The 16970-nt window shown below is 46.4% G+C and overlaps 8 protein-coding genes and 1 non-coding gene across 9 annotated transcripts; 4 read left to right on the top strand and 5 right to left on the bottom strand.

Moving 5' to 3' along the window:
- The first annotated feature begins 77 nt into the window (after nucleotides 1–77).
- Nucleotides 78–1502, top strand: POJ06DRAFT_257036 (uncharacterized protein). Its single transcript, XM_056188100.1, has one exon. It carries the CDS (start codon nucleotides 140–142, stop codon nucleotides 1436–1438), a length of 1299 nt encoding a protein of 432 aa, XP_056042916.1. The 5' UTR covers nucleotides 78–139; the 3' UTR covers nucleotides 1439–1502.
- An 85-nt stretch (nucleotides 1503–1587) lies between these two features.
- POJ06DRAFT_t61 lies at nucleotides 1588–1658 on the bottom strand. The gene has a single exon. It is a non-coding gene; the product is annotated as a tRNA-Gly (tRNA).
- Nucleotides 1659–2810: 1152 nt separating this feature from the next.
- Nucleotides 2811–4469, top strand: POJ06DRAFT_135495 (uncharacterized protein). The gene has a single exon (XM_056184445.1). It carries the CDS (start codon nucleotides 2992–2994, stop codon nucleotides 4162–4164), a length of 1173 nt encoding a protein of 390 aa, XP_056042915.1. The 5' UTR covers nucleotides 2811–2991; the 3' UTR covers nucleotides 4165–4469.
- Nucleotides 4470–5059: 590 nt separating this feature from the next.
- Nucleotides 5060–6536, bottom strand: POJ06DRAFT_135493 (Pex12 amino terminal region-domain-containing protein). The gene is made up of 6 exons (XM_056184444.1): nucleotides 6358–6536; nucleotides 6231–6308; nucleotides 6020–6177; nucleotides 5685–5966; nucleotides 5290–5634; nucleotides 5060–5236 (listed from the first exon to the last, which is right to left on the bottom strand). The coding sequence occupies exons 1-6, from the start codon at nucleotides 6428–6430 to the stop codon at nucleotides 5177–5179; spliced, it is 996 nt and encodes a 331-aa protein (XP_056042914.1). The 5' UTR covers nucleotides 6431–6536; the 3' UTR covers nucleotides 5060–5176.
- A 116-nt stretch (nucleotides 6537–6652) lies between these two features.
- On the top strand, nucleotides 6653–8469 carry POJ06DRAFT_257027 (EXS family-domain-containing protein). The gene is made up of 4 exons (XM_056188099.1): nucleotides 6653–7009; nucleotides 7082–7784; nucleotides 7838–8020; nucleotides 8073–8469. The coding sequence occupies exons 1-4, from the start codon at nucleotides 6904–6906 to the stop codon at nucleotides 8281–8283; spliced, it is 1203 nt and encodes a 400-aa protein (XP_056042913.1). The 5' UTR covers nucleotides 6653–6903; the 3' UTR covers nucleotides 8284–8469.
- POJ06DRAFT_257025 (nucleolar protein 12-domain-containing protein) lies at nucleotides 8470–9785 on the bottom strand. The gene is made up of 5 exons (XM_056188098.1): nucleotides 9408–9785; nucleotides 9227–9332; nucleotides 9109–9172; nucleotides 8724–9055; nucleotides 8470–8669 (listed from the first exon to the last, which is right to left on the bottom strand). The coding sequence occupies exons 1-5, from the start codon at nucleotides 9515–9517 to the stop codon at nucleotides 8517–8519; spliced, it is 765 nt and encodes a 254-aa protein (XP_056042912.1). The 5' UTR covers nucleotides 9518–9785; the 3' UTR covers nucleotides 8470–8516.
- A 12-nt stretch (nucleotides 9786–9797) lies between these two features.
- On the bottom strand, nucleotides 9798–11374 carry POJ06DRAFT_257022 (uncharacterized protein). The gene is made up of 6 exons (XM_056188097.1): nucleotides 11187–11374; nucleotides 11029–11120; nucleotides 10935–10970; nucleotides 10580–10880; nucleotides 10382–10523; nucleotides 9798–10315 (listed from the first exon to the last, which is right to left on the bottom strand). The coding sequence occupies exons 1-6, from the start codon at nucleotides 11331–11333 to the stop codon at nucleotides 10041–10043; spliced, it is 993 nt and encodes a 330-aa protein (XP_056042911.1). The 5' UTR covers nucleotides 11334–11374; the 3' UTR covers nucleotides 9798–10040.
- Nucleotides 11375–11965: 591 nt separating this feature from the next.
- POJ06DRAFT_269518 (uncharacterized protein) lies at nucleotides 11966–12142 on the top strand (the record flags this gene model as incomplete). Its single annotated transcript, XM_056189376.1, has 1 exon — nucleotides 11966–12142. The coding sequence occupies one exon, from the start codon at nucleotides 11966–11968 to the stop codon at nucleotides 12140–12142; it is 177 nt and encodes a 58-aa protein (XP_056042910.1).
- A 31-nt stretch (nucleotides 12143–12173) lies between these two features.
- On the bottom strand, nucleotides 12174–12625 carry POJ06DRAFT_257020 (uncharacterized protein). Its single transcript, XM_056188096.1, has one exon. It carries the CDS (start codon nucleotides 12492–12494, stop codon nucleotides 12201–12203), a length of 294 nt encoding a protein of 97 aa, XP_056042909.1. The 5' UTR covers nucleotides 12495–12625; the 3' UTR covers nucleotides 12174–12200.
- Nucleotides 12626–16970: the final 4345 nt, after the last annotated feature.

The raw sequence follows: 16970 nt of genomic DNA, 5'->3' as shown, positions 1-16970 counted from the left end.
CCGCATCCACTGCCCCAGAAGCAACCTTAACAACGAGCGGTGCGGCTCACTCGTCACGCTGAAATACTTGAGTCTCAATGAGATCCTCGCCATTACCTTATTATCATGGACACAGCGCGATATCTTCGATATCGGAATTATGTCTCGCGATGACCTTGAAGCCGAGATTACAAGTCTGCGAAAACGCATTGCTGAGCTTGAAAACGATATTGTCGAGCTCGACAAGGCTACCACCACTATTGATATCAATGAGCTCAACCTCGAAGAGTACATACGATACGGTCGGCAAATGCTAGTCCCCGAAATTGGTAAGTCGGGCCAGCTTGCCTTAAAGAAAGCAAAAATTCTGGTCGTTGGTGCAGGCGGCCTCGGATGTCCTGCACTGAGTTATCTGTCTGGCGCTGGGTTTGGAACTATAGGCATCGTTGACCCTGACACGGTCTCGTTGTCCAACCTCCCGCGGCAGACACTGTTCTCAAACAACTCGGTCGGGATGTTGAAGGTGGATGCAGCGGTCAAAGCCTTGCGGTCACGAAATCAGAACGTGAAGTACACGCGATACCCTCTTGCAGTCAGTCATGGTAACGTATTGGACATAGTTCGGGAATATGACATTATTCTCGATTGTACAGACACCCCAATGACCCGGTACCTACTCGGAGACGCTACAAGGCTGTTAAACAAGCCTCTGATTTCGGCGTCAGCACTGCGAACAGAGGCCCAGCTCGTCGTTTTAAACCTGGGGCCAGATGCACCTTGCTATCGATGTCTATTTCCGAATCCACCTAAATATGTCGAGGCGTGTTCAGATGCGGGAATCATCGGTCCTGTGGTGGCTGTCGCGGGCACGCTTCAGGTTCTTGAGGCTATTAAAATAGCGACTGGCCACGTTCCGTCGGCTGAGCCGAGGACAATGACATTTTTCAGCGCTATACACGGCAGGCAGTGGCGGTCGGTCAGGATTCGAGGCCGGCAGAGGTCGTGTATAGTGTGTGGTGACACGCCGACATTATCAGTATCAGACATAACAAGTGGGAAATACGACTACTCAGAATTCTGTGGACTTGTCGACGTTTATCCCGACATGAATGCTTCTCAGTCAATAAGTGTGAAGGAGTTGCAGCGTCGTATCCAGTCGCCTCATGTGCTACTCGATGTCCGCGACAAGACACAGTACGGGATATGTAATTTAGCAGGGTCTATAAATGTCCCACTCTCCGAATTGCTAGGAAATCACAATCCTGAAGCACTGTCTCCAGTTCTCGACAAAGCCAATAGAGAGGGGATACCATTGTTCGTTATATGCAGGTTTGGAAATGATTCTAGAACTGCTGTCCAATGGTTACGAAGTAGCCACCAAATACAGAACGCATTTGATGTGACAGGAGGATTGAATATGTGGACAGAGCTTGTCGACAGGAGTTTTCCAATGTACTAGTGAGAAAATATAGTTCACAACAAACTATCCCGCTAGGTTAATACATGAATGGCAAGCAAGATTAACACTTGGTATCTCTTAATTCGTAGACTCCCTATCAATGGCTTACAAACAAAAAAACACGAGGAGTTACCAAAAATAAAAAGATATGCGTCCGCCCGGAGTCGAACCGGGGGCTCGTCGATGGCAACGACGAATTTTACCGCTAAACCACGAACGCTGTTAATCCTTCCAAGGATTGGAAGCTGACAGCTTCCCGTGCAATATAAAACATCCTCACCCTATCTAGTTTAGCGTGCTCTGTCCGAATATATTTAGCTTGACTGAAATAGCTTAGCGTGTTGTGTTCATAATAAAGTTTGGCTGAAAAGGGTTTAGTGCCGAATGTTCATAGGACAAGTGCCCCCGGCATTCGTTATCACAGGTCACTAGACGATCCCGGCCTATAGATTAATTATCGCTCCGTCTTCACTTCCAGTATTGTGGCTAGCTGCATGACACGGGTGAAGATATCAAACTACAGGAGCCGACAGGTGCAACTTGTGAGATACGCGGTTTGTGGACAACTTTTCCAGCCAATGGACGCGCATGATAAATTCAGCTGACCATATATGGGACGCAACTTCGAGACAGTCACATATTTCGGCAGCGTTTCTATTTGAGGTTTTTACTGAAGTTAACGCAAGACTTTATCCTGGTGGAATTGGTGGTAGCACAGAAGTGCTCGCTTGGACGACAGTGTCGTCGTGCTCATCTGAGCGGCCGCACAATGTGACAATTGTACCACTGAAGCCATCTAGAAGATTACGGGCGTCTTGATATCAGATTGGACCCTGGTTATGGTTAAATGGGCTTGTCCGTGAATGTGCAACGAGAGGTGGTGCCATATACTAGCTAATGGCGAGTGCTGGTGACAATTGGAATGCTTACAAACGATCCCTGTTGGCGCCTAACGACAGGAAAGTGCTTGACGGTGCATCGGCACATATGGCTGTACTACAGAGGTCCTCATTATCCATTTGTCAGAGAGCAAAATGTTCTGGTCGAGCGCTGTGTGATTGCATGGCATTTGTGGGTGGGAGTAGTGAGGGTAGGTGTGTGTGTGAATATGATGAATTGACATCCTCAGGATCAGCGCACTCTACGATGATATTCTGTTTGAGATTGTCTGTACTGGCAAAGAACAACTGATTGCACATGATGGGCTTGTGGAGTGTGGGGTATCAGCCACACGCGGGGGGGGGACGATGTGCCCGGGTACCTGAGCGGCGGGCTAAGTGTGGCTGCGGACCACTTATACTGCCGTTTCGGGGCTGGCAGTTCTCCCGAATAGGCATTTCTGGAATCTGTGACGTTTTTGTGTGCGCGGGCGGCGTGTTTTGTGCGAAGCTCGCCTCGTCCTACTCACATAAATACTTGTCCCACTCCTCCTACACTTCGTTCTGTCCTACCCTCGCTTCTATCGGCTATTGTCTCCATCAATCAATCAGTACTACATCACTATTCCCCAATCTTGCCGGGCCTATTTTTCTGCTTGAACCGCCCCCAAAAGAATGACAACATCTGCCCCTCGTCCCGAGCCACTTCCGGCTCAATATGCGATTCCTCTCGCTCTCGAGCCCAGTCCTCCCGCGCTTCTGCCATCGTTTCCTACTGCATATCATGCCGGTCTCCTCAGCCCAGTCCTCAGTCCAGTCCTCAGCCCAGTTTCTTCCTTACATCCGGCCCTATCGTCGCAGAATGCGCCTCTGAGTGGATTGCAGTTTATATTCCCACGTGCGTCCCGCCCGCTGCTCTGTACGCCGTCCTTCTCTGGCCTACCTCCGATCCCCCATCTTCAACAACCCAATCTCCACGCCGTGCGGGTCCAGATCAATGCCGCCATCAGCCGTGGTCTACGTTTTGAGTCTGCGAGATGGCTTGCCTACCGACGAAACTACCTGTCCATCACAATTAATGTGGTGTTTGACATTCCGCTGAGTGCGCTCCCAACTCCACAGCCATCTTCCTCGCCACTTCTTCCTCGCTCGCGCCAGAGCGTCGATAATCACAACTTCAGCATTGTCTTGGACCTGCGCAACGGCAGCCAACGTGTCGTCAGAGTCAAGTTCTTCGCAGTCACGGTCGTCGCAGAGGACGAGGTAAATGGTCGTCCTGTCGAACTGGTCCAGCACACATCCAAGCGCGACCAGGGCCCGCGCCGCAAGCCGGTTGTTGCCCGCATCCGACCGACGCTGAGCGACGGCCGAATCATGGCCACTCCAATCTCGCACCCCGCTTCTCTCGGTGCACATGGACTCGTCGAAGACTTCATCCCGATGGACCGCCCCGCGTCTGCTGGCTTGTCGTCGAATAATGTAACACGAGGTTCGTCCACTTCGCCAGACTATAGCACCGGCCACGACTCCGAGCACGAGCAGGCGTCCTTCGACTTGAACCATGAAAGCGCCGAAATCGTCTGTTTCGAGCGCATCCAATTCAAGCGCGCGACGGCTAACAACGGGCGCAAGAACACCGCCCAGCAAATGTTCCGTGTCGTCGCTATCCTCTATGCGGCCGTGGACGAGACCGAGTGCTTTGACGGCGTCGTGTCGAATGCCGAACACGGCACGAACGGGATCCGGTATCTCGAGATCCAGCGTGTGGCGACAGGGGGCATCATGGTCCGGGGACGGTCACCTGGCCATTACGCGGATCGGGTCGGAGGCGGCGGCATGATTCAGTAGTCGGCTTTGCCGAAATTGTTTCATGGTCGGGTCGATTGGGTTCTACGGTAGCTTTGTATAATTTGCTGTACTATTTTCCGTGTCTATATTTTACTGGGATTTAATTTGTTCTTTTTGTTTTTTTTGTTTGTGTGCCTTTGATTCGACAGTTTGGGATTCCTTTTGTTCGGCGTCGCGCGACTGGTTAGTATGTAGACTTTGATTCTTTGCTTTGATTGCTATGCTTATTGTATATATTATTTTAATATCTACAGCGATGTAATTACTAATACCAATAGATAAATTTTCCCTATCGTCTAATATTTTTCGCGCCTGTACATATTTCTAATCAAATGACCAGCCGATAGTTCTAAGTCAGAACGTGCAATAGATCAGGAACCGGTGACGAAGTCGTCGCACATGCGTTACATTTCGTCCCGTCTGGTAGCACAAGGCCCGAGGTTTTGAGGTTACACCCGGGGTCAAGGGCCAGGACGGATCCGGGCAGTACAACAGATCGTCCGTACACAGGGAAGCCTTCCATAATCTCATTGCTATCCGGAATAGGCAACCTCACAGCCACGTACCCTGCCCCTTTTTTTTCCAATTTGTGCGCGGGATGCTGCTGTCGTTATGCGGCTGGGCTTGTCCAGGGGAAGTGAGTCCTCGATTGGGAAACGTGATTAGGTGTCAGATTTCTTCCGGGGTGAAACATTTTGATGAGGGTACAGACCATTCGACGTACATGCAGGTCGATAGAGCATTTAATTAATAACCATGCCTCATTCGGAAATGTCATTGAAAGCTAGGATTTGACGCCAGGTGACGAACGAATTGCGGCTGCGGCGGAGATGAGATGCCCGTGCGGCGCGCACGAGTCGGAACGCACCGGGACGGTTAATTCCGAATAGTGACATCTCGCGAAAGCCAATAGACGAGGTCCATATATATACATAAAATAAGGGAAATATCGAAATGTTGAAATGCGCAAAGTATGCAATGATTTAACCCTGACGGCAAATTCTGCACCGATCTACTTCAACAACAGTAAATTCTGCTCCTTGGAAGGCTGTCTACACAGCGGACACTCCGGCTACTAATATCAGTCGCAGTCCTCGTCAAACATCATTATTAAAAAATGCATACCTTTTCAGCGCACCACTCACAAATACACGACCAGCAAAACAAATGGCCACAAGGCGTCGCGGCCGGGTCAGTCATGTACGACAAACACAACGGGCATCTTCTTGATGATTCAGGTATAAACGCCAGCTGTTCGGGATTTGACAAGTCTATAGTGACGTGCGTCCCTACGTCTTCGATAATTGACTTTTCTGTACCCGCGTCCGCTTGGTTCTGGTACTCGGGAGATTCGGGGAGTAAGAGCTTTAACTCTCGGAATAATTTGACAGTGAGCTGGACAGAGAGCAGTAAGCCTAGAATTTCGTAGCCAGGTCGCTGTTCGTGTTCCTGCAATTGTCGCGGAAATATCTGAATCTCATTAGTCGCGCAAATGATGCAACGCGGGGAACCACACATACATATCTTATTCCCCACAATCTCTTCACAAAATGATAATACGACCCATAAAAGTAAAACACAGCCAAATGGAGCACATTAACCGCGTCTCCGGACGTCAGGCTTTGCAAATTTCGTAGTAACACCCGACGTATGCGAGATCGCAATTGCTGCTTATCAGGATCAGCTGACCGGGACTGATCCAGCTTGTCGATCTCGTGACGCAGTTTGCGTCGAATAGTCGGTAAGCTCCTATTGAGGACGTATGGGAAGACAGTGCTGGATACCACGTATCCCAAGCGTTGCTATATGCATGTCAGTTTGACTCACCCAGACTTCGCTGGCATCGACGACTGACCCGGAAACCAAGTAACGAATCAAGATTCTTGCTCACGAGGAAAATATCGCAATATTCCTCGCCTAGTGTCCGCGTCCCTGACAGCGTCGTCAAGCTCAAGTACATTAGCCCGCCCAAAAGCGAGACTTCCGAGCTGAATTTGTGCAGGGTGCGAGTGCCTGTCCTTATTATCAGCATGCTGTCAAACGTACTCAAAATTTATACTGCACACCAAAAACCTGACGTATAACTGCAGATAGTTTGTCGTTTAGTACTGATTCCACGTAATCATCTTTCTGACTGGACCGAACTATGCCCTGTAAGTATGAGAACGATTCGCCTCGCGAGCATAAGCTTACTAATATCGGCGGCAGACGCGAACGAAAATACGTTCTCTGACGAATGTCTCATAGCAGACTCGGAAGATGCCATTTTCGATCAGTTATGTATATGTGTGGGCGGTATGCTGTCTATTGATATTAGAGTCGCTGAGTCTGCATGCGGAGAGCCGCGGTTGGAGCTTACACATCGATAAGAGGTTCGTACCGTCGTTCTTCGGCAAGGTTATTCCTAACCCTGACCCCTGACAAAGGCGGCACCAGGTCGGCCTGCTGCGGCGCCTCTCCTTTGCGCAGAGCCGCGTTGTGATGCATTCGCGTGTTGCAGCTGCACACTTTATCTTCAAGGGTGTAATTTCATTGTCGAATATATTATTTTGCTGCTAAGGCTGTGCTGCAGCCAAATCCAGTCCGTCAACTAACCCCATACGACATCTTTTTCCTCTTCAGTATAGGCCGCTGTTTGCTATTGCGCACGGCAATGTCCCGACTGAAGCTCGGCGAGAAATAGTAATATTTGCTTCGACCTTGTCAGATACTTACAAAGGCGGTGGCATAGCAGCACCCATGGACGAACAGCAGGTTGCCGAACAAGTTATCGAACAGCCTGTCGATGGCCTATTCAGCTCCTACTTTCCTCTGCCCTACCGGGCAGTGTCTACATTTATATTAGGTACCCACTCTTCTCACTCGTCTGCTAATTATTAGCACTTTGCGCGACCCATAAATGACTAACGACAATAAGGTGTCTGGGCATGGGGAATAACACTACACTACCTTACGAAACTGCGTATCGATGTCGAGTCATTGATACGGTTCAACCAGCAGAGAACCGGACCTCCTTTATATCGCTCTGTGTACGAGGTGGCCGGAATCCTGACTGTAGTTTACGTGGCCAGTGCAACCCTCTTTTGGATGGCATCAAACGCGTCCGAGAATTTTGCATTCCTTGCGTTGGACATATTACCATTGTCCTGCTTTATAGCTGTTCCTGGCGTCTTCTTTTATCCCGGCATCGCGTTTCATCAGTCTGGCCGATACCGATTTTTGAGAACTATGCGGAGAATTGTGTTTGGTGGACTTGATCGTGATACGAGATTTGCAGACACGCTCGTCGCTGATGCGCTCACGTCGTACACAAAGGTTTTCGGTGACATGTGGATCATGGCGTGCATGTTCCTCTCTCGCAAGTCGGTCGCATCGATGCCAGATCGAACTTGTGGTGGGAAGTACATTGTCCCCGCAATCATAGCAATCCCGTATCTTATCCGGCTACGGCAATGTCTGATTGATTACCTACGGAGCGGTGGTCAGGACTTTTACCATTTGCTCAATGCCATAAAGTATTCAACTACATTTCCGGTTATTATTCTCTCCGCTGTGCAGAGGTCATATTCGGAGTCTGAAACTGCGACTTTCTTCGGTGCTTTAACGCTATACAATCTATGGTATGCTGTGTTATCATTTTTTCTATATTGCTAGTCGTTAACCTGAGCATCAGGGTTCTGTCTATGATTGTCAACTCTCTTTTCTCGTTCTACTGGGACGTAACTAGAGATTGGGACCTCACGATGTTCACCGTCTCATCTAAGAATGCGAACCTGGCCCATAAGGGATTGCGTTCAATTATGTATTTCCCTTCGTACGTTTACTACGTAGCTGTATTTCTTGATTTTATACTACGGTATGGTACCTACCATTTGCACTTAAGATTCGAGCTAATGCTGTGGCGGTAGGTTCACGTGGAGTCTGAAGATATCCCCACACTTATACTTCTTTAATGAACAAGAGGGAGGAGTGTTCGCACTGGAAATAATGGAACTTTTGCGACGTTGGCTATGGCTTTTCCTACGCATAGAGACCGAGTGGATTAGATCCACAGCGTCAGGACGCCTCCCTATTGTCATGACCGAAGGCGGAACAGGGATGCATGAGGCAAAAGACTAGAGGTGCGCATAATTACCACGTATGGGTTCGATAACTCAGTCTAATATGTGAATACTGGAATGAAACGGGGTATAGATGGCGCATATTTTGAGTGATGTATGATATTAGTGTGTATATAGCATCAGCATACGAAGATTCTCGTAGTGGCAACCGTTGTTAATTTAATATTAATTAGTTATACATTATCCGAACCCGATATGCAGTCTATGATATGAAAACGCTGTGTACATTATTTAAATTTTCCGAGGCTTATTTCTGGCTCTTTCCTTCTTTGCGTTCGACTTCCTTTCCTGTGGTGTCAGATATCTGAACTTCTTCTTTGTCCTTTTGGGAGCCACAGGTCGGCCACTGTTGATCTTCTTGACGCGTTCCGCGTAGAATGCGGCCTGATATCGCCAGTTAGTATGTCTTTGTCGGCATAGCATACACCAGATACCCACCCTCAGGAGACTTTTCCTCAACACGTCCTCCGACCGGCCATCAGGCGGATTTTCAGAGTCTCCGTTCTGATTCGGCTCTTCGGTATCGTAATTTTCGATAATAACCGTAGTTTCACTGTTCATCAAGTCATTAGGATCATCCCCATTCGTCGCATCACTCTTATATTTCTGTATATGCCGAAATTTTTCGCCGCCCTTGAGAATGCTAGCTACCGGTTTGCCGGTGGAGTTTTCCTTGTCCGAAACATCATCAACAATGCCAGACCACTCCTGTTCTTCCTCAACTCCAGCTTCGTTATCCGATACGTCAGATTCTGAGTCATTCAATTGTTCTGCGCAAACGTCAACATTACATCGTCGTGCAGATGTTCTTCGTACGACCCACCTTTATACATCGCACTCGCTATCTGCATCTTCTCTTCAAGCTCTCTTTTCCGCTGGTCGCGAAGCTACATCGTCGTCAGCATTTCGTTCCGCGGTTTCTACCCATTTGCAAAACATACTGCCTGTCGTTCCTCTAATTTGTTTCGCCGCGCATGTTCCTTGGCGCGCTCGGCAGCTTTCTCCTTCCTCTCGACATTCCGCTTATGAAACCCTTTTAAATACTGCCTGCATTCCGTATCAGAATCGCTTATAACCCCCATAAAATAAACTGAATTCTAAAACGAATCACGAAAGGCGTACTCTCTAGCGTCTGAATCAAACAGGATCTCTCGTGGCCGAAACCCGTTCCCGCCGGTCTTCTTCGTAACTCGGCCACCGGGCCGATTCTTGCTTGATCTCTGAAAGGACATATCTCAATTTCAAGCTAATCGTATAGCTCTTTCTTGGTAGCGTATTTGTAAATGAGAGATTAAGTAAAAGGGGAAAAGAAGCAGACGTTTGGATATTGTGCTTTGTGTTCTTTGCGTTGGCGGAAGTTGTGATGCATGAATTTTTTGCGCAACCCCGCGTGTTCTTGCGTTATCGAACACTGGCGCACGTTTACTCTCGACTCTATGAATTGAGAACAGAAATTCCAAGACTATTGCTGTAAGGCTTCTGCTTATACGGGATTTTTGCACCTTTTTTTCCCGGAAGTTGGCAATGCTTTTGACTGTCTTGTTGACGGTGTGATCATGATCACAGAAACCATCATTGGGTTTGGGTTATCCGATCACACTTTCAAACAAATCTAATAACTACACGAAACTCCTTAATCAAAATTTTTAAATGAACCAAGAATCGGAGTCGCTACTTCAACCGACAACAAAACGCCAGATCAATCCCAGTACGAAGATATGCACGCCGTCAGTTGGTATTACATTCATGCAAAATCTATTGTTTCCAGCTATACGTGGCCGCGAGACGTCTGATGAGGTGCTCACCCGCCGTCAAGACTTTATCTCCGCTCTTTGCGGCCGCGTTTGCACCTTCGCTTTCGAGTGACTGAATGATAGGGGACGGTACGGGTTCCAGCAACGTGTCGTCCGCCGGGTGGCAGAAGTATGCCATTGAGTAGCGATCGACTCCGAGTCGAACTTGTTGAAGTGGGAATCTTACCCTGTGAACAGCGGATTTCAAGACGCCGGCTGACCAGAAACTTAGTTGATCTATGTAAGCAAAGTCAGATGTTATTGGCCTGCAGTAAACTCAGAAAGTAATGTCGATGCACGCACCGGCAATGTTGACGACAATAGGTGGACACGACTTGCTGTCCTTGGCTGGTAGAGCAGGAATGGCAATCCAATCATTCGTAGCAGGTGACAAAACTTCCAATCCCTCCTGTCCCTCCCGCTGGAACAATAGCGTCATCGATCCCTAATAACATTGTCAGGTCACCACCAACCTCAGCGCGAACAATTCAGGTTACATACATAATCCGTATGCGCACCAGCACGAATTTCATTCTCTCCATCACTATTACTAACTGCAGGGTAATACAATAACCTCAGTATGCTCCCGCTAACTTTCTCCCAATCATGCCGGGACGAAAACCACTCGTCACCACCCTGCGCTGGGTCAACCTGCAATGCAACGGCGAGCAAATCCAGCAGCTTGTGGCAGGTCATGTGACATTTCTTTTGAAAGTCTGCAATGCCTTGCTCAAAGTTGGAGAACGCTTGTGGCAGTTGTTGCATTGCTTTGTCGTCTTTGAATTGGCCGAAGTTGAAGGCCCTATTGCGTGTTAGCATTCCGCATGATCGGACGTTAATTGGTATGCTATCCTACTCCTTAGGGTCTCCTTGATTTCTGGCTGTATCTAATCTATATAAGAAGGTGTTAAAACAAAAGAGTTAAACAATTGAGTTCTCAAAAGACGCACACTTCTCGATTCATGCACGAGTATCCTCGATTAGCCTTCGAAATTGCAAACTTCTGCTTCTCGTCATATGATTGCGAGAAAAATTCCTTGGACTAATACAACACGTAATTAGAATCTCTCTTGTGCATCTAGCAACGGTATACATGTCACAGACTTACCACCGCAAACACCTGATTCACCTCATCAGAAGTGAATCCACTACCCTCAATAAACACGAATCCCAACGAAGCCGCCGCTTCATACAGCTTCTGGCCCGCTTCTACCGTCGGATTCGAGATGTCAATAACCGGAAGAACGGTATCCATTGCAAACACAATATTAAAGAACCCAATGAAACTGCGCTATACTGGTGAGATGCCAGGTTGGCTCGCGGTCAGCCTTTCGACTAGGCTGTGGGTTAGGGTGGAATTGAGATCGAGTCCGTGATGGCATGGCCCGAGTTAGCATGAGCATACTGAAGGAGAAGCTGCATCAGCTCGATGTTGGTGCCGATCCACCTGTCCGGGATGAAACCCGTTTGTTGTGGGCCGACCAATCGGGCAGAACGGTAAGAAGGCGCGTGTTGAGGACCTGCTAAATGATCCGACAGTCAGTGTTCTGGAGAGGGATAGGTCGCCAGTTGCGGATGTCGTCTTTGGAACCAGTTTTGGGGAGAAGGCGAACTTTAGCCTGACGCTGTGTGTGAGAGAGCAGACCCGTGTCCGGGAGGGCGTTGATGACAGCAGTGAGGAAAGGGCAGACCTCTGGCCAGAAAATATGATTGAAGTCGGGTACTGGAATGCCATCAGGACCAGGGGCACTGTACATGCCTTCGCGGCTGCTTCCACTTCGCCCCCGTGATACGGACCTCCAGGTTCGCTGCGGCTTCGAGGGGCACCCGTGCCGTTAGCGGCTCTAGGAGAGTCGCATCCTACCTGTGCAGCATCTACAGGACACAATGCCGAACAGTGACGAGCAAACATCAACGGCAGCAACTACAGAGCCTGATCCAGATGATATAGCGACAGGTACCAATGATGCACATAGGCTTGCGCCCATGATGGCGCAGCAGCTCATTAATAGATATCGCGCCATCACTACCGATCTTGGATGCTGGGAGTCCAAGTCGCCTTAAGCTTCCTTTTTGTTCTCTCTTTCCCTTCTTCGTTTCCTTGTTTGCCTATTTATTTTTGTCAATTTATCCGTTTCGTTTTACTTTCGTTTTCCTTTCGTTCCTTTGTTTTTCGACAGTACATGCATGTAAATAGCTTGTAAAATACACTGACTTTCAAATCCACGCCTTCTATAGCGATCTCTATCACGCTCGACCCTCTGACGCTGCAAGCCCTGCGCATTTTTTCAAGGCTACCGTGTGCACATGGGTGATAGCTGAAGTAGTCATGTACTAGGATTCTGTGCCCACTGCAAATCCTGCGTTTCGATTGTTCGTTCTCGATTCCACAATCAAATGTTTTGGATTGAAGCATTTTCGGTTGTGACAGAGGTGCGAGACATCATAGCTGTAACTATGCATAGTCGCTTTGAGCTCATCATGTCGATTATCCGCAATAAGAGTCGCTTTGAGCTCATCATGTCGATTATCCGCAATAAGAGTCGCTTTGAGCTCATCATGTCGATTATCCGCAATAAGAGTCGCTTTGAGCTCAGCATGTCGATTATCCGCAATAAGAGCGATCTGGTGCAGTCTAGCCGTAAACCGGTCCGCGCTCTAGATACGCTGAATAGAGCGTAGCCGCGATAAGTTGGTTTCGCTTTCGACTCCCAACATCCAAGATTCGTAGTCCTGTGGTGATGTGAATTAATGATCTTGTTCGCATCATGGGGCGTAATCTGGTCAAGCCTCTGTGCATGCACTTTGGCGACCGCTAAGATATAATGCGACTGTTTTAGAATAAACTGGAATAACCGGTAGCGAGGGACTCAGCGTTTCACAATGTCGCACCCTTGTATTAGACCGCACCAGACCCAACGTTTTGACAACGCCGGGATTGGATGGGGTATTATTTGAACGGTAGTCTAGTATATGGTAGCACACACTGGGCATCACAGTTCCTGTCGGGAGTCGTCTCCTGAGGGTCTCGTACTGAGCCGCACAGGGTCGCTCCGACTAAGCCGCACTACCGAGACCGGACCGGAAGGTCGGCTCGAAGGGAGCGGAACGGGATGAGGTCAGATGACTCTTCGCCTCTCGGGTATGGGCGGAAGGAACGTGTTTGCCTCGGTCTTCGTATTTGGATTTGTAATTGCGTTTTGGCTTTCTTGTTGATTTCTAATTGTAATTGCGGAAGTGAGTTGTCCGCCGGAGAATTGTATAACAGGCAGGGTTTAAACCTGTTCTCCGGCATAGTTGATATTCTAAAATATATCGGCATAAGCTACAAGCTATCTTTAGGGCTGTGACGGATGGGCGGATGTGGCGGATTCTATCCGCCAAATTATCCGCCTCGAATAAATATCCGCCGCATTTTAAGTTGGCGGATATGGATGTCGAATAAATATCCGCCAGGTCCCAAATTGGCGGATAAGGCGGATAATTTCCTAATTAGGAAAGATCGATGTGGAGTATTTAAGGTCAGGTCCAAGTTCACTGTAATGTAGCTGAGAAGTGTATATTCTCGAAACGCTTAGAGTTCCGCGAGGATATATTTTATCGCAATGTCCGAACGAGTTGGCTATGGATTTCGAGGTTTGTATTCGAGATTTGAAAAGACTGGATTAATTCTCAGGCAGAACATTGCACATTCTCGTCGACGCGCTTACAGAATGCAGATCGTCGATGCCGCACGCGTTTGCTGACAAGTACATTGTCTTGTAATCCTGACTATTTTATTATTTACTTAAGGTGAGAGAGTCGTATTAACGAATCGGGTGAAATTTTGATTTCCAAATAACGTTTGGCGCTAAATTATCAAAGGAAACCCTCTAACCTAATTAGGCTAGTGTAATTATTTTAGATTTATCCGATCAAGGCGGATAGGAAGGCGGATTTATTCGACAAGACGGCGGATGAGGATCCGACAAACTTGTAATGGCGGATGACGGATGACGGATGTAAATCCGCCAACCTCGCGATGGCGGATGGCGGATGGCGGATACGGTCAAATTAGGCGGATATCCGCATCCGACACAGCCCTAGCTATCTTGTCCATATAGTAGTACTCGAGTCAAGTCCAGTGAACTCTGACAGTTCGTGAGGAAGTAACCCTAAACCGATGGACAAATAGATCTTGTAATTATACCATACTTAACTTTAATAAATGACGTTAAGCAACTACTAATACCTGTGTACCCAGGTTGAGAATCTGTAGTTGCGATTGCGCAGCTCATTTACCTTAAGCGCCGTTGCCAGGTAAAGCCTTTCCTGGTCCATGAAATCCTAGATTTCGCATTCCGCAGCATTGCCTATTTCTTTCCATCAGGTGGGGTGTAAGTGGAGCTACCTTTTCCATCATTGTAGTAGGTGCTGCCATTGGAGTTGCTGTAATAGTAGGAACCGTTGCTACGATACGAAGACATTAAATGAGTGCAAATATAGTATCTTAAATATAAGGAAATTTAAATAAGCGAATGGAAATAAATGTTTTTTAAGAAGTAATAATATAATAAAATTATTCTCCTTCTAATAATAGCCATTTTCTAGTACTAATCTTTGTTTCTTTTAGGTATTTAATTAAAATTGAGATTCCTTTATTTGAATATAGGAAATATAAATTTCTTTTAACTTTATTTATTTCTAGTTTACCAATGGTTGAATCCCTAGATAATCTATATTTAGGGCATTCTAAAATCAAATGATATGGTGTTTGCTTGCTTTGCATATAACATTTATTGCAAATATCATTCTCATATTGTTGATTAAATCTTTTTAAATAAGATAGAAAATAGCCATGGCCTATTTTCAATTGTAAGATAGTGAAGTGCTCCATAATAATTTATTAATTTTCAATGGGCTTGCTTTCCATTTAAAATTAATATTATTATATTTTTCAAATAAGGATTCTTTTTCTTTATTATTTTTAGATTTTTGCCAATCTAAATTCCATTCTAATAATGATTTTTCTTTTAATTTTCTTTTAATAAAACTAATAGAAATTCCAATATTTTGAAGTTCAATTATACTCAGCTGCATATTTTGCTGCTTGATCTGCTTTTTCATTCCCAAAAATATTCAAGTTATGACCTGGAGACCACCAGATATTAATATTTATATTCTGGGAATTAATTTCTTTTGCAATTTTATATATTTCTTCATAACTATATAAAATGATTTCTGATTTTTTGATTTGATTTTAAGCCTTTTAGAACAGATTGACAATCTGAAAATATCCAAATTTCTAAAATAAATGGATTTATATTTTCTTTTGCAATTTTTAATGTTTTAAAAATTCCATAGAACTCAGAATCAAATATTTCCTGATTTTCTCCAGTATTATATGCATAAGAATTATCAGGATTTAAATAATAAATCCCTATTCCATTCTTATTCTTTAATTTTGATCCATCTGACTGAATAGATAATTATTTGGGAATTTAATATATTTTTATCTGCCCAATTTCTAATCATTTTATTATGATTTATTGCAGCAATTTCTTTGGAATCCATAGAAATAGAAATAGATATTAATTTATTAATAACGTAGGGTATGGGGAACCTGGTCATATGGGGAACCTGGTCACTAAATTCCATCTCCTCACTTTGACCTTGTCCTACGCGCCACACAATCGACCAAATCCAACTCCGACTCGCTCGAACTATTCTCTACTTCTTCCTCTTCTTCTAATTTATCTACTTCTTCAATTGGGAGCTTACGTGGCCGCCCACGCGGTCGTTTTGCCTTAGGTTTCTCTTCCGCCTCGCGAACGATTTTCAACACTTCCTCCGTACTAAACACAAATTCGCCCTGTAACTTTCGTTTCTTGCGGGTTTGAAGCAACTCTTTACACTCTTGAAGCTCCTTCCGTAAAATAGTTAGCTCAGCATTCTGACTTTCGACCAGCTGGGTCATTCGCTTCACCGGTCCACCTCTTGAGCATGATATCTCTTTAATGGCCCATACACCCCAACATCAAGTGGCTGAAGTAAATGCGAACAATGAGGAGGTAGGATAAGAAGGTCAATACCACTCTCCATACATAGAGCAATCATATCGTCCATGATGTGGCTAGAATGGCCATCCATAATCAGTAACCGTGGCCGATTTTTAGACTTCTTTGCGTGACTCTGGCTCAAATACTTTCCGTAACCACTCATAACCATGGTTATTAGACGTCCAGCCGCTAGTATCGTTGAGAAGCGCCAATCGGGAGGTGTATTCTGCGGAATCCATGCTGAATTGGTATTCTGGGCCTTAAAAATAACCATTGGTGGTAGGGCGCCGCCGGCTCCGTCAACACATTCCAACACAGTTACCCACTCTTGCTTCCCTGCAGTAACCTTCCAATTCGATTTCTGAGTAGAATCGACAATTATACGCGTAGATTGAGTGTCGCCTACTGCAAATCCTGTCTCATCCATATTGTATATATCGCAGAGTTCGTACTTCTGTTCTCGGAGTCGTAGTTGAAAAGCGTCAAAACAGGCTGTATTCTTGTCGGAGGTTGCTTCTTTATGTCGTGCCGATTCCAACTGGCGTGAGTAAGTTCCTTTCAAGCTTGGATATCGATTTAGGAATCGGTAGAGCCATTCGTGGCCAATAGGAGTAGAATCGGTAGGTTCGTTATTTCGACGCGACGCGACTTGAACGCGTCGAGTACGAATCTCTTCAGCCATTTCTTTCAACAACGCCGGTGTTGCAGGGTACCTTGTCGCTGTAAGACGTGTAATCCATCGTACTAGTGTCTTTTCTTCCACGTTCGAGAGGATCTGATAGGTTTCGTGAGACTTAGTACGCGATTTAGCTCCAGCCATTCGAGCCGTGAGAGTTGACTTAGGAACTTCAAAG

This window comes from Lipomyces tetrasporus (genome assembly GCF_029532465.1).
Source record: "Lipomyces tetrasporus strain NRRL Y-64009 chromosome Unknown POJ06scaffold_7, whole genome shotgun sequence".
Lineage (NCBI taxonomy): Eukaryota > Fungi > Ascomycota > Lipomycetes > Lipomycetales > Lipomycetaceae > Lipomyces > Lipomyces tetrasporus.
This window is presented reverse-complemented; position numbering and strand designations above follow the sequence as displayed.